Raw genomic sequence first — 16164 nt, forward strand, 5'->3', positions numbered from 1 at the left:
AAACACCATCACAGTGGTTCCATGCCACACAATTTATATATAAAAAAAACAAAACAAACAAACAAACAAAAAAACATTTCAATCAAAGTTGGATCTTCATCGAGTCAAAAAGCTTAAAAATGGATACCACACCCATACACCAATAGGCTGACAGGCTCTATGATGACAGGTGTGGCTCACCATCCAACAACCCACCCATGGTGATAAACATCTCAAAGCAATTAACAGCTCAAGAACATCTCCAGTAGACATCAGAGTATCAACAATACAAGTCAGAAAGGCATCAGACAAAACAAAGTCAGGTGCTTTTGAAGTTGTGACAAAAGACATTTGAAGACGTGACCTTGATCTCCGGGAAACTATGATGGACATTTAGTGGATTAATCGAGAAAGTAATCCGCAGATTAATCCAGAATGAAAATAATCCTTAGTTACAGCTCTGAACTTTTAACTTAAAAAAAAAAATGAATCCAAAGTCTAAAGATAAAGTCGGACTGTTCCTCACATCACATCGCTTTTATTGTCTGGTTTAACTGATGAAACCCATCAGAGGTCTCAGAGGTGACCACGCGCCGCCTCTCTTGAGAAGTGGGACTCTGCTAAGTTTGGTCCTGCGGTTCACATAAACTGCTGTGGGTTTTTAGATGTTCGCAGAAGTCGTATTAAAGCTTATAACGACTTACCCAGACTCAAAACACTTTATGACACAAGCCTTTAAAAAAAAAAAAAAAAAAAACCATCACGTCCCAAATGCGTGTCTACGCTCTGATTTAAACTGCGTGCTGGTCGGTTAATTAGCCCGTTAACAGCTTCAATTACGCAGTAATTAACAACACCTTTAAATAAAGTGCAACGGCGAGACTTTCGACTGAAAACATCCAAAAATAGGGGCTGAGATGTTGGAAAAATGGTGTTAAAAACACAAAAATTCAACATGCGTTTATTCCAACGTATGTAAATTAGGTTTGAAATTGCGCACCGAAGCGCAGAGCAACTAATAGGCACCAAAACACACTTTTATTCGAGAAAACTGCTCTAACTAAGTAAAAAAAAAAAAAACATTTGAAAATATCAGTAACATCTGGTTGGAGCATCTAAGAAAAGCCACACGCTGTATTCTCATTCAAACTCGTGTCAGCGGCTCCTTCACTAAACTTTACTGCTAAAAGAAAAAGAAAAAAAAAAGACGAGAAAACGGTGAATGTAGTTTGGTGTAAACTCACCGCTGCAGCCGAGGAGGCAGACGTGAAGGAACAGCGGTAGAAATGCTCCGCGTTGGAAAGCCATGTCTTTTTGCTGCTTGTCGTATCCAGTCCAAAACAAACTGAAGCTGAAGTGATGTGTCGACGAGAAGTTAGCCAGCAGCCCGGAGGAGACTGAGGAGGAGGAGGAGGAGAGAGGAGGGGGGAGGGGGAGGAGGAGGAGGAGGAGGAGGAGGAGGGAGCTCAATTAGAGTCTCAGTCTGGCGGGGTTCTCCTATTGTGGGGCTTTCTGTGTGTGGTGCTGCTGCAGCAGCTTATCAGCCTTTAACCTCCCCTAAACTCACGCAGCATACATTGCTTCTTGGTATGAAGTCCTTTAAGGTCATGACTAAATAAGCACCTTATCGTGCCTCCACACCTTTTAACCTAAAAAATCACATGGCCCGAATTCAGCGGAACAGGGACACTTTATTTGCATTTTCATAGTGGTTGAAGGTAATAAGCCCCTTTCACACATGAGGCTGAAATTTAATTTTGAAGGGGGGTAATAGTGAGGGGGGGCACACTGTAAACGTAAATACCCAGGGATCCAACATAGGGAAGGACTCCAAATTGCCTGAAAACCTGGTTTATTCTCTCTAAAATGTTTCATTAGCATTGTAAAACAAGTATTACTGTTGAGTAAATAATTTTACAGACTTTCTTGTATCTAAAATCCCCATAAAGCCTCTCGTGCATCAGTTTAACTATTGTGTTTTCAGGAATAACCAATGCAAATAAACCATCAGCAGCACCAGAAAACTTTAATAGTTATTATTTAACATTACGCCCTGTATTAAGACCAGTCATTCAATTTGAGAGTTTCTAGTATCTGTTTGAACCTTGCCTTTAAGTTCTTAAAGTTGTATTATTCTACTTCTGGTCTGGGGCAGAATGGGCCAGAACATGTTGGAAACTAACTCGCCTTAATTCTGCAAATAAAACATGATTCCACTGAAGTTGTGATTAATACAGTAATCCTTTCTCAGAGTAAAGGTCACAGTAAGATGACTCCCCACCTTTGTCTCATGCCACAACGCAGTAATAATATCATAGAGAGCATATGCTGCAGACGTAGTGTTATGAACAACTGCAGATGCTTGGTTTACAGGTGTGACAATGGATGCATCAAAAGAAGGAAGGACGCCCTCCGCTTATGTAGCGGGCCCAGCTCTCTCTACTACATCAGTGATATTGGAACATGAGTATTTTCATTTCGTACCGGTGGAAAAACTGTGCAGTTAGTGCTTGAAGGAATCGTTTGACATTTTGGGAAATATGCTTATTTCTTTTGTAAATGGGACTCTCATATCTACAGCCAGCAGGCGGTTAGCTTAGCTCTGTCCAACGGTAATGAAGTCCACCTGTACCAGCACTTCTAATGCAAACAATAATACCGACACAAGAGCGGTAGGCTATTGATCCTCTCATTTAACTTTCAGCAAGAAAGTTTTTAAGTACAATTTTGAGCCATCTGTCTGTTTTATTCTACTTTGTACTTCCATGTCACTCTGTATCACACGAGTATATTGTACAACCATACTAACACATTAAAATTTGCATACAAACATACGATCAGTAAAATCCTAAAACATGAAAATCTTACAAGTTAAAGGTAACGGAGGTCATCACAGTGCAAATACATGGGAATAACAAGCTACTGTGACTGAGACACCGATCTCACGCAGTTCTCACTTTTGTGGTTTAAAGTGTTGACACTTGACTGTGATTAACGAGACCGCAGCCTCGTGTTTGTTTGTTTGCTTGCTTGTTAGGCTGCACACCAAGTCGCCGCACCGCTCCTGACATGGATTTACTGGTACTGATGCAACAACTTCTACAGCTGCAGCACATGAACCTATATCACAAGCCGGTCTCTTATCTCTTGATTCTTTTTGGTTGCACCTCGCTCCAGGCTTTAAACCAAAAGGAGACTGTGCCTTTGAAGTTGTGACTTCTAAACTTTGGAGCTCTCGACATGTGATGTGAAACGCAGCTGAAGCCACACTGGTATAGACTTGAGTTTGTTTCATTTTACATCTACTTTTTTATGTATTTATCACTCTTATATTTTATAGTTTGATTGATTTTGAGACATCTGCTCCATAAACCTGTAACATGAATAAACTTTACTTAAAGTTGGTGTGTAAATGTTACAGCTAAATTCTCCTACCAACATATAAACCACAAACTCCCTTGGCTATCAGAAATCATACTGTATACACATACTGGTATCCTACTGTTATAAATCAGCAAGCCACCAGTAAAGACCATAGCAACCACTTTTGATGATCTATCAGCATTAAACACCTTAGCAACTGTTAGTTTTTCTAATACTTCCTGATGTTCTTGGCACACCCACACATCCTCTCCAGGAAAAATATAATCTAATTAATATTCTTCTTACTAAAAAGCAATCAAGACAATATCAATATTAGCATATCTTTCAACACTGCAGACAGTGTTCAGAGTGAGGACTGAGCAAAGGTTAGACACACTGGCCGCCTTCCAGTACAGTGAGCAAGGTTGTGGGTGTTTTCATCTCCAAGTGTAGAGTCACCTTGGTCAACAGCTGCAGCAGAAAAGCTTTCCTGGAGTTGTTCAGCCAGCTGTCCAGCGCCCGTCATGCATGCACCTACAGCTGTGGACACAACACGGACATTAGACATGGAGACGCAAATCCTGTGGTCACAGAACACTTATTAGCCCACGATAGGTTTAACAGAGAGTGCTTCAAAACACACCCAGTGTTGTGACTTCTGATGGACTCGTCTAGCAGTGATATAGCAGGAAGTAAAAAAAAAAAAAGAAAAAAGAAGGCGTGTACAGCGTCGCTTCTGATTATTAATCGTCACCAGACTGTACATCCAAAAATAAAAACAATTCTACTCCATGGATAATCACAACTGTTACTTCTTCAGTGTGTGAATGTATTATCAGAAGCCAAAACAACTGGATTTGTGACCTGCTGCTACATGAGGCAAGTTTGATCCCTTTGCAGATTATCATAAGTATAGGTAAAGCAAAGATGCCTTGAAATTTAATTATATTGAAGACAGCTGTGATTGATGAGTTTCAAAACGTTTGTCTTTCATTTGGTAAATTAAATTAAAGTGAGAAATACACAATAAAATGTTTGTTCTGTTTTTGTTCGGGTGTGGTTGTTTTTGGAGTAATGTAGAGATCAAATATCTGAAATGTATTTTAACCCAGTGGTTCCTCTGAAAATGAAACAATCTCTACTTCTGATTCCTCATCACAGGCTCACACGGTCCTCATGTGTTTTGTTTTTTGAAAAAGGAGAAAGTATCTGGTATTTCGCAACAATAAGGCAAAAAAAAAGTTAAATAAAACTTTTTAAAAAAGCACTGAACTTTGTTAATTCCAATTCGCTAATGTGACTGAAATACAGCTGAGGGCTCAGAAATAGCTACTAAGAGAGACCTTTGGGTTAAGATTACTTTGTCACCCAATTTTGAGTAACAGACCTTTAAAATTTTCTGTATAATCCCTTTAATCGTTTCGTGACCATGTGACCACTTTCTTTAGGACGCTGCAGGAAGTCTGCAGTCCGGGTTTTGAACCACTGCTCCTGAGCATTAGCGAACATTCCAGTGTGCCAGACTGACCTAGGACCTACAGTATATGAATCATAACTCAACCAGCATTTGTCACATCAAAATGAACCTAATATGAGCTTCATGCTGAAAAGAGGACGGCAGCAGCTGCACACATGTGTAAAAAGCGAATCTTGCACCTCATATCAGGGAATATTTGTTTTGGATCTGAGCCAAGTTCTCTCCACTCTGGAGGAAACCATCTCTCATATGAAACCTATCTAGCCCTTACTCATGAGACATGAGTCTAACCAGGCTCCTCATGAAAAAGGGGTTTTGCAACTGTTGGCCCACACATTTTCTCTTTTGTTAATGCCTGTAGCTCACTGTGCTCTGGCTCTTTCCTCCTCACCCTGAAGCATGCCCTAGATACCACATTCCTAAAGAAATCTAAGCTCAGGCCCCTTTTGATGTTTAAAGCCTTGCACCATTCAACATTTTTATTGAAAATCTCAAGATACTTTCTATCTAATTGATTTCATTGGTACGGGTTTATTTTACAGGTCAACTTTTCCAAATAATTTCTTGAAATTTTCCTGGAAAGATGTGGTTTGATACTGATAAGAGGAAAAATAAAGAGAAGGCTCTGAGATTGTTATCATAGTTAGTTCATTTAGTTGTTGTGGTAATTTCATTACTGACATCCAGATGAATTTCCATGACTCCAATTGAATATTTATCACTCATTCAAGTCTCGAGGTTGTGGCAGCTTAGAAATAAGGAACCGATCAGTCTCTATTTGACCCGTGATTCGTATCAAATCAAACGTCTCTTTCCAAGACGCTTCTCCAGGAGAAATAAATTGGACTTTACAGACCTGTAAAATAAAGTGCCACCATTTATTCTATCATCTTCAACATACTTGAGAATTTTAATATGGACCGCAACAGCTGGTACGAAACACTTGAAAGTGCTGTTCAACACGAGAAGAACAGCCAAACCTTTTCAAAAATGATGACATAGGTTTTGTGTAGTATTAAAGTTAAAAAGCCTCATTTTGAATACAGAAATACACATAACACAGCTGTTGTCATTAACCTGTAGTGATGACTGTTGGTAGGAAGCAGCAGTCCCTCTGTGTCGTAGACGTACGTCTGCAAGCCTGTGACTGAGGATCTGCTGTTACTAACTCCTGCCTCATTACTCAAATCTTTTTTCCCCCCCTTTCCCTTTTTTCTCTCTTTGGTCTGAAGCACAATTCCCTCTGCACTCAAGTAATTTCACTGCTAACTCTGCTGTTGTGCCGGGCAGGGTGTGGACAGGCATGTGCTGCGCCCGTGACAGATGGTATGGTCGGCCACGTCTTTTCACCTGCCATCAGAGAGGAGTTTCACCAGGAGAGAATAACATGCCGGATGTTCATGCGATCCCCTCAAGCCCCACACCACCCCTCTGTGGAGGCGCTCTCATAACTCAGCTTTGACTGGACTTTTTCAGTCAGAGCTCCTGAATTTTAAAATGTGTTGCCAGAAGACCTCAGGCATCAAGTCAATCTCTTCTTAAAACCCCCTCTCGTATCAGATTTCCCTTCTTTTTTAAAGTAGTAGTAAGTAGTTGTACCATTATCCTCATTGTTATTGGCATTATTTAGGGTACAGACTTAAATGTGGGAAAGGTGTAGCAACAATATTTCAATATTAATGCAACCTGAAAACATAACATGTAGCAGAATGAAGCAACATCATCGTGTCAGGTTTGTTTCTCTATGCTATTCAAATTCAACAAGGAAAAAAAAAGTTATGGTTTTGGTGCACTCATGTCCAAAAGTTTTGGAGTCATGCTGACTGTGGGTGCTGTTATACTGCAGTAAAAATCTATACTTGTCTCTTTAAATCTTGGCTCACAGACATGAAGGTTTGGGCCACACAAATATCACTGGCCTTTGGAAATGAAGGCTGTTTTATAAGAGGGGAAAGAAAGTCAGAAGCTCGTGTGAAAAAGTCTTTGAAGTGGGCAGTAATCCCAAACCCCATCTGAAATATTTCTTTTCGCCTGTAATGGAGAAGAGAGGCAGAAAAAAAAGAAAAGAAAAAGATGATTCCCCTCTGCCAAATCTTTCTTCTACTGTATTTTAAATCAGCAGCACCGCTTTGTTATATCCCTCCCCCTCACTTTTGTTTTGCTCCTTCTTTCTCTTTATTCTGGCCATCTCCAGTGTTGCTGTGCAGAGAAAGAGGGCACGGGAGGAGAAATAATGGTGTCACACTGAAGATTTAATGGTCAGACGTGATTAAAATGCAAGTATGTTGTTTACACAAATTCAATCAAACCTGAAGGAGGTCAGGTGTCAGAGGAGATGATACTCACTTTCCTGTCAACTTACTAAGGTCCACAAGAATCCCACAATCCCCCAAGTTTTTAATGATCCATCAGCATGTCAACTTGGCTTTTCAACTATTAACTCATTTTAAATTATTTGTGTGAGAAATGAGGTTGAAGATAAAATCTAATATACTGAAATTTGAGATTCAACCTTTTATCGATTGATGGGTTGGAGATGATGTGTTGTATTTTGGATTTAGCAGGTTGTAATGTATGTTTTGTATTTGTTGTCATTTATATTTTTCATGTAAACTTTAACCTATTATTGAAGTGTGTCTTCAAAAGTCAATAGCAATGTTTTTATTCACATGAATAATCAATGGACTATTTCTAAAGAAACTGGAAACAACAACAGACACCATCCCAATGAATGCAAAACAGGAATTATGAACGAATGAAGAGGTGTGAGAAAGTCACAGTAAGCTGTTACATGACGAGCTTTGGGCTATGAAGACCCCCCCACTCTTCAAACTTATCTTTAACTGATAAACCAATTACTGACTTTATTAAAACAAGGCGAGTTTGTTTGGCTGCACTATAAAATTATTCAGTAGTAGAATTAAACAATTGTTGTTAACACCAGTAACTTCAAGTGTTAGGCAAACAACCGGGACCAAAAACTTTAGGGTTATAACTTATAACTATATTGAATACTGTCATGAGATAACAAGCCTCTGTACTTAATCATCTACAAGCATTTCATCATTCAGCTGTAACTGGGAGACAAAGGAGTAAAGAAGTTGGACTTCACATAAACTTAAGGAGATTACTCCAAGGGTTTAGTATCACACCTCCATAAAGTTGGGAGATGGTAAAAAATTGATGCTGCAGAAATTGTAATAATATTGTGAATTCAGCTCCAAGAGCACTGGGTCCTACATTTCCCATCATACAGCCTGACAGTGTGTATTTATGATACCTTCTCTGCCCAACCTTTATATGCAAGACCAAGGGCTCCTCTAACATAATTACCATCACCTAAAATAATGATGACCACTGCTAATGTGTCAATCAGTTACACCAGCCTCTCTCAGTACATTCTTCAGACCAGGATGTCATGTTAAGTAACAAAGGGTTAAATACAGTATATGCAGCGTGCCGTGTACATGAATACTACACAAGTATAACTGTAGTGGCTTTGAAGAGTTCAAAATAGAAATGAAATAAAATTTTAGCCCTTGTGTTGGACGACATACGGGCAATCGTCCAATGGCATAAAAAAAGTCTTTGAAGTAGTCGAGAGATTGTACTCAAGTTTATCATCATCATCATCATCATCGTCATCGTCGTCGTCGTCATCCATTTCCCTGCAGCCTGGAGTGAGCCCACACACTGGCTGCTCTACTCACACAGATTGGGGGCAGAGTGTTTCACCACAGGGGTGCCAGACGAAGTCAAGGACCGGTGGTTTGAACAGACTCTGTCAGAAGAAGGGGTGGGAATGTAAAAAAAAGGACTCCGCTCACTGAAAAAATGCCAGTGCGCTTGAAAGGCATTTCTCCCCAATTTGAGAACCCGATTTTGAAATGTGGTTTGTGCTGAGCAAAGAAAAAAAAAGATTTGTCTATAACTATAAGAAAATTACAGCAATCACACTAATAAGGCTTCAAATGGGAAGAGGAGGATTGCTCTGCCAGAAACGACATCATTGAGGATTCTTGCGTGTGTTAACTATTTTTACTGCCCAAGCTGGTATTCAGACTGAAAATAGCACTGCATTAAAAAAAAAAAAGTATGCAAGCAAAGCTCACCATGTATCAACACAGTGCATCACACACAAAGACTTTAAAAGTTTGGCTAGAGACGATAGAAAAGAGAAGTGTTAAAATCTGCCTGGCTGGGCCTTTAATTAGCGTATTACCACACCATTCATGTTTACTGCTGTAGTGATTATAGCTCAGAGAAAAGATCCTATGATGTGGTGGTCTCATCACTGTTCTAAATTAACCTCATATGCGCAAGGCTGCTGGCTTCTGCTGCGACTAGGCTACATCTTCTCCTACTTGTCGGAGTAGCAGTAGCGTAAACTGGCAATGGGATAAGAGGAAAAGTCCAATTAAACTTATTTAACAGTAACTGCATGCCATGAGTTGTTGCGCTTCAATAAATGTTGCAGTGGCACATGCATTTCTTTGCTTTGTCACTTTTTCTTTTGTGCTGCATCACATAGATGTGTGTATCCAGGAACCAGAACTTTTCATCCAGTTTTCCACGTTAAGGAACATGTGGAAACATCAGTCAACCTCGGCATGCAAAGGGTGAAATATAGGACAATATGCAGTTCATGGTAGTAGTGAGGAATAGAGTTGGTGCATCAACACAAATCAGCAAAAAAAAAAAAAGGCCTAAGGTCAAAATGACAACATTGGCAGACGCTTTAATTAGAGTTGTTTAAAGTAATGACTTAAATTTGGATGAATGAATATGAAATGCATGATGTGCTCATAGAGGTATTCATTATTCAACAAAAATAATTTGATTTTTTTTATGTTTAAGAATTACGTATTTGTTTTTCCCTTCAACTATCTGAGCGTTAAACATTATAGAAGTGATCCCAGGGAGCATATATGCTTTTACCTTGCATTAGCAGTGGTGAAGTTTCCTGAGCTGGAGGATTTACTGGAACACTACGAAGAATCATTGGTTATACTACCCAGAGTTTTCTGATTGGATTACAGTTGTAGCTCTGTGTGTGCTTGTGTGGCGGCGTGTGTATGTGCACGTTTGTGTGTGTTTTTGTAAGGCAGAGGGCATAAATGGGTTATGGGACCTCTGGATGTTTTTGGGGGAGGGGTAACTGATTGTACCTCCTGCCATTGTTCAGATCTCATGACAGAGTTTGCCCTGAAGGGGGCCGTCATGTTACCATTGACCCCTTGGAAAGATTGTTGCCATGGCCACAAGACGCCTTAATGAACTAATGAATCACTCTGGCACACCTCAGACACATCAGTGTCTCATTGAGGGCACAAGGGGAGGGAGGGAGGTACGGGGCGGAGTCCACGACTCCATATAGACACAATACAGAGTTTGGTTAAAGCACTCCGAAGGGACCCAGGTGGCCAATTGCTCCCAAATGCAGTGAATCAAAATTCTGTCAGGGCAGCTCTTAATCACCAGCAGACAGCACACTTCATTCATTCTTCTCTGATTACATTAACAAGACATCTAGGACTGAGCCATCTATTTTCTACCCACATAATGGAGAGACTGCAGCCACCTTTGTGTGCGCAATGCTACTGCATGTGCAAATCTTCCCTGTAAGACATTCTGTCCGATACTCCATCAGAAAAAATAATCACATTCCACATTAAAGGAATAGTTCAACAGCGTTGAGATGAGAACGTCGATACCTCCCTCATGTCTGAGCAGGAGTCAGGATGTGGTTCGTCTAGCTTTAGGGGCAACTATACTCTGTCCGGAAAGTCCCCCCACACCTTTCTGATGCTGGGTCTTCTACTTTTAGTAGAAGATTTACATAGTGGAGCTAATTCTGCCAGGTGCAGTGACTGCGTATCCTGATGTCTTATGCTTATATGGTTTGGTACCACTGTGCCTTTACAGAGACAAACCAAAACCTGTGCTCACCAACCAATATCAGGTAAACCACGTGAGAGCTCGAGAAGCTGCACAGAATTACTGTGCAGATTGATAAACGGTTGATCGTCAAACAAGTAGTCACATCGCGTAATTCCCTCTAAACCACAAATTGTCGTTTTTACATTTCTGTTTGTGTACAGATCTGGAGCTGTAGTCTGACCCTGATGCAAAGGAAAAACAAGTACAACCCATACAGTATAGCTGCGCATCTTTAGGAGACTCTTTAGAGGCCGTTATGACAAGATGAGTATCACATGATAAATTAGCACAAGCTTCTTCACTGACTCTGATCACCTTCTTGTAGTATAAATAGCTGCAGCCTGATTAGCGAAGCTACGGAGAAGCAGCCTTTACAGATGCCTTTGACTGTCTCGCTGTGACCACTAGCTCTGACTAACCAATTTGCATATTGAGATACCATCGCAGTGCTTGCAGAATTCAGATAGCAAGAAAGCTTATTAACAGCAATTTTAAATGCAAAAGGCCTGATAAAAGATGTCATTATCCAGATAACATATCTAGATACAGATCACATGTTAATAGTGAGGTGGAAATGGGGTCATAAAGTGTAACCTGAAGATAGTGCTACAGACCAGTGGGAAGGGTTTTAAGCTACAGAGTTGGATGGGTTTGATACTACAGAATTCATTTTGATATTTTTTTTATTCTCAATAAAACATCACTTAATGCAGGTTTAACACTTATTTCTGTTAATATTGCAGGTAATTCTCTAAAGTGGATTAAAAACATAAACCCAGAAAGGGAGTGCTGCTCCTACAGCCAACTCCTCCATTAAACACACAATACAGACAGTTATAGTTCAAATGAACATTGACATTTCTCCCTAACAATAAACACTGTCGCTTTAATGGCGGTGTCTCTTGAGTAGTTACACATGTTCAGTAATCCTGGTAAATTTAAATCAAAAAAATAAAAAAAACAGCATCTGAACTGAAGAGCTGGAGCCTTCAGGCAGCTCTGATAAGGCAGCTTTCGACTCCCTCCCTCCTCAGCTACATTATGTCGACAGCCCTTTCAGCTGTTTACAGCTTCGCGGACAAGAAATAAGAGATTAACTGCTCTTTTCTGGGGTTTTTTTTTTCTTCCTCACAAGCTGAAAACCTGCACTTCTAATGTGTATTTACAAAATGTAAGCAATGTCTTCAGCAGACCCGGTCACAGACCTTTTACCTTCTCACACACTGATGTGAGATACTGTTTCTTGTTTATGCATTAAATGGTATATAACAGAGGGTCAAGACTGGCCCCCTTGAAATTGGCCCCCTGCAACTTGAGTGGCAACCCCAAGTGCAGTTGCTAACACCATTAACCTTAAACCATTCAATCATCCAATCACATAAAAAAGTCAACTGTGCAGTATTCCCAGAGCTGTTAACTATTCCGCTTCCCTTCGAAGTGCAGGTCAAAAGTGTGTGTAGGTTTTTATCCTCACTGATCATCAGAGAGTATTTAGCAGACTTGATTACACACAGTCCATTCTTATTCTGTATTAGTCATTCTGCTGCAAGCAAACACACCCTCCTCTAACCTCTTATTATTGGTTTAGCTGAAAGAAATTGTTGTCCTGGACATTGACTACAAACCCCATTGTTTTGTGCGGGTTTATTGTTCTTCTGTTGTACTATTGGTACAGTCTTTATGTTTTTATACAACTGAACTGCAACAGCAAATACGTTATGTAGGAAAAGTTAATTGCGAACAGATAATGTCTACATACACACACACGGCCTTGCAAATCTGCTGCTATTAAAAGAAAGTTACCTCTAAATGTAATCCAGCCAGCAATTACTGTTCCTTATTTGTATGAGACAGGGTTGACTTTTGTTTCCCTCCCTGAGCATCACAGACAGCTGTGAGACAGCAGTGGCCCTGCGGTTGCTTTGTCCAGTACTGTTTTTATAGTCTGAGGCATCTTGCAGCTGCCAGCCTTTAGGTTTGTACAGTTTTATTAGACTTAGGGTTTTTGTTTGGTGTTTTATTTATAGGGAGTGAGTAATGCTCTAGCTGCAATGTGCTAAATTTGGCAATGCTATTGTAGAAAGCCAGAATTACATGAGTTGAAAAATGTCGGCAATTGACTTTAAAAAAAAAAAAGAAAAAAGAAAATATAAACATTACACTTAACCTAACATCCCTGTTCAGACAGTTGCATCGGAAAGCTGGCTCAATTTTAAATGACAACCTGCACCCTCTGAACATTTCAGCTTCTTCCTTCTGGATGAAGTTTCATGGTCCCAAAGTGCAGAACAAAACGGTGCAAAGAGAGCTTTGTTCCAGCAGCCATCTCTCACATGAATAAGCTGTAGTAACACTGCATGGAAGAATTGTTAAATTAATCAATTCATTTACCTTGTGATGATGTTGTCTCTGTGCAGGAAACGGTTGATTGGTCTCTGCATTTTGTAAACCCACGTTGGTCTCCACCTATAAATTACACATCAGTCTCTTAGTGTTGCAATATAACTGACATTTAAGTTTTAAAGCCTAGTTTGAGGAAGTGGCACAATTAAGAAAAAATGTAGAATCCCCAAAAAAACCATAGTGTGGAAACATTTTAGAATATGACCAAATGCAAAATGGGAAAGACAATCAAATTAAAGTTGTATTCAAACTCAGTCTATGTAAACTAAATGTAAATGTATTATTTTTAATATCGTCATTAACATTAAAACATTATTCATGATTACACAGAACATGATAAACATCCCTGGTGCTAATTAGAAGGACTAGATAAAACACCAGACCAATGTAGCAATCAGTAACTTCAGTCATGACGCTCCAAATCAAATAGTTGGCTACTGAGCTCCATTAATCACTGGAGGGTTTTCTAAGACGGTCATTTAGGAACAGAAAGTTTGAAAGGAAAAAATAACAATCAGTGAATTTCATAGTTATCAAGCACATTGAGCGCTACACATGTCCACCCTTATTGAAGTAGAAAAAACTACAGCAAAACGTACAGGAAGCACAGCTAACAGGACCTTCTCTCCTTTAGCACTTTAGCAACTTAAAATAGGAGCTAATGCTACACTTGTACTGTCCAAAAATGAGAGCTTCAGCAACTAATGCTAAAGTTAGTAACACTGCACTGCTTAGCTTCACACTAGCCTTCTCCAAGAGTTAGGAGCTAAAGCTAGCCTTGTAATACTCGAGTTAGGAGCTAAAGCCATATCTTTGAAATTTTATGGTCAAAAATCTGAGCACCTTCATCCTCCACACTTACCATGGACTCCATTTCCAGTTCACAAGGGGGTTGCACCCAAACACTTCCCTCTTTTAAGCTCTTGCTGATGTCATCAATGATGTCATGGGTTATACCATGACTGTGGAGGTCGTCATAAGTTTAATATACCGTTTAAATGAGTATTTGTCTGATTTGGAGCAATTATACAGTTTGTTAACAAAATTACGAGTTTGCACTGCTGCTGTTTAGTGATAAAAGTACATTTTTGTCAATTAATCTTTGTAAATGAGACTTAAACCCCCTGAATGGTTTGAAAGTTTGGTTCTGCCCAGGCTAATTGTTGAGTGGAGACACTATATAACCAGTTGTTCCTTCTCTGCTGAGCGAGAACGAGGTCTGTGCAGGTGGGAGCTTTATGGTGGCTGTGTCATGCCTAATGCAAATAACTTTGATGCACCCAAAGTTAGCAGCTATTTTATTTTATCTATCTGCGTAGGCTGTATGTAGCAGTTAGTTTAGCAGCTACTATTACCTTTTCACTGGTGTAGTGATCAGAAATAGCAGCTTTTTGCTTTTCTTTTGACTGTAGCTGGGATTGTTTCATATTTATCCTATTCTATGTTCTTTTCTTTCTGTCCTGTCAAATCCTGTTTTCACCTCATCTGCACAGGTAGAGAGAACATGAAGCATCATTTGCATTTTTTTAGAGCCTTTGTTTCAAATGTGTGTATTCTCATTGCTGCTTTGTTTTGTTTTATTTGGTTGTTTACACCTCAGCTTAGCGTGGGAGCACATGATGATTTAAAAGGGAAATGGTAACCAGGGGAAACTGGAAATAGCAGTGACCAGAATTCAACAACAATGGCTGTAGAGAAAGGAACAATGACAGCTGCGGCAAATGGAGGCTTTAGACGCCTTTTTTTTTCTTTTTTTGTTTTGTTTTTTTTGTGCTGAAAAAAATGGAAACAAAGGCAATAAACAGGATGTTGTAAAGAAAAGCTTTTCAACAAGGCAACACAAGCAGTGATGTGATATTTTAAACCTGTCACAGCGGGGGGCTTTTGTGTTCCAATTTGTTTCTATGACCAACTTTGTAGCTTCTCAGCTTCAATGGGAAGCAACCAATCCATCATTAGTTTTTTTTTTTTTTTTTTAATATTTGATATAGGCTTCTGTGACAGACTCAATATCACCATGTAGAGTCTTAATGACCTCAGAATGAGTTTATATTGCACATTAAATTTGCTGTATTTAGGAAAAGACTATTAAACCGAGTTTAAATTTCACAGAGTTTCGTAAAGATACAGCACAACCTATGAGAGAAACCCCCATCATCAAAATACCAAATGAGTTTGTAATTATCTCTGTTCTTCCTCTAGAGTTCAAGGACTTGGAGAATAAATGCCAGGCAACCCTGACTCATGCTCTGGAGGCTCATGGTGGGTCAACACATCATTTCACGCTGTTTGTTGTCCCTTCAGTTGTCACCCATGTGTATGTGGCACCTATTAAATGCTAATTGTGCTAATTCAAAGTCATATTTTAATTAAGACAATTTCTTTTTAGGTCTTATTATTTCAAAGTGGATTCTGGGTGAAGTGAAGTTATGAGTCTTAAGAAAGGTGAGCACACACACACACACACACACACACACACACACACACACACAAAAGTAAATTGCCACACTTCATCACAAAATCACAGCTGTACTGTCACATTGACAATGCAAGTGTTTCCTTCTGCGACTCTCTGGACCTCTGTGTATGTGCTTGCTCAGTGAACGTGCTGCACCTGACACGCTGACTGCGCGCTGCGGGAGGCCGCGGGCTGTTTATTCTGCACGTTGCAGGGTGATTGTATTCAATCAGACACAGGACAAAATGTGTTGTGATCAGTTTTCTCTCGGCTCAGCCCAAATTGGCCATCTGGCTTACAAGAACACACGGTGTGTGTGGGAGTGGCCCTATTGACCCACTTCATTGTTCATCTTTTGGCCCCTGAGGGCTGAATATTTTCTATATGTGGGTCAAGGACTCTGTGGGATGCAGTTGTGTATGATGATTTATATGGAACCGCAGTGTGTTTTTAATTGTCTGTATTCGCTGTGGATATATTGATTTGTCTTTGTTTTCTGACTTAAACGAATTTGTCCACATTAGAGTGATTTGTGGTCATGGTC

General features: G+C 39.8%; 1 protein-coding gene across 1 annotated transcript in view; it reads right to left on the reverse strand.

Moving 5' to 3' along the window:
* Positions 1-13220, reverse strand: part of mcama (melanoma cell adhesion molecule a) — a 59578-nt gene extending 46358 nt beyond the window's left edge. The window contains exons 1-3 of the mRNA XM_056396865.1: positions 13151-13220; positions 3802-3882; positions 1224-1376 (exon numbers count right to left, since the gene is read on the reverse strand). Of these exons, the coding sequence (XP_056252840.1) occupies positions 1224-1376; positions 3802-3868 (220 nt within the window). The 5' untranslated portion in view covers positions 3869-3882; positions 13151-13220. The remainder of the gene's footprint in view (positions 1-1223; positions 1377-3801; positions 3883-13150) is intronic.
* Between the last annotated feature and the right edge of the window lie 2944 nt (positions 13221-16164).

Source organism: Seriola aureovittata, chromosome 15, assembly GCF_021018895.1.
Source record: "Seriola aureovittata isolate HTS-2021-v1 ecotype China chromosome 15, ASM2101889v1, whole genome shotgun sequence".
In the NCBI taxonomy this organism is placed as follows: Eukaryota; Metazoa; Chordata; class Actinopteri; order Carangiformes; family Carangidae; genus Seriola; species Seriola aureovittata.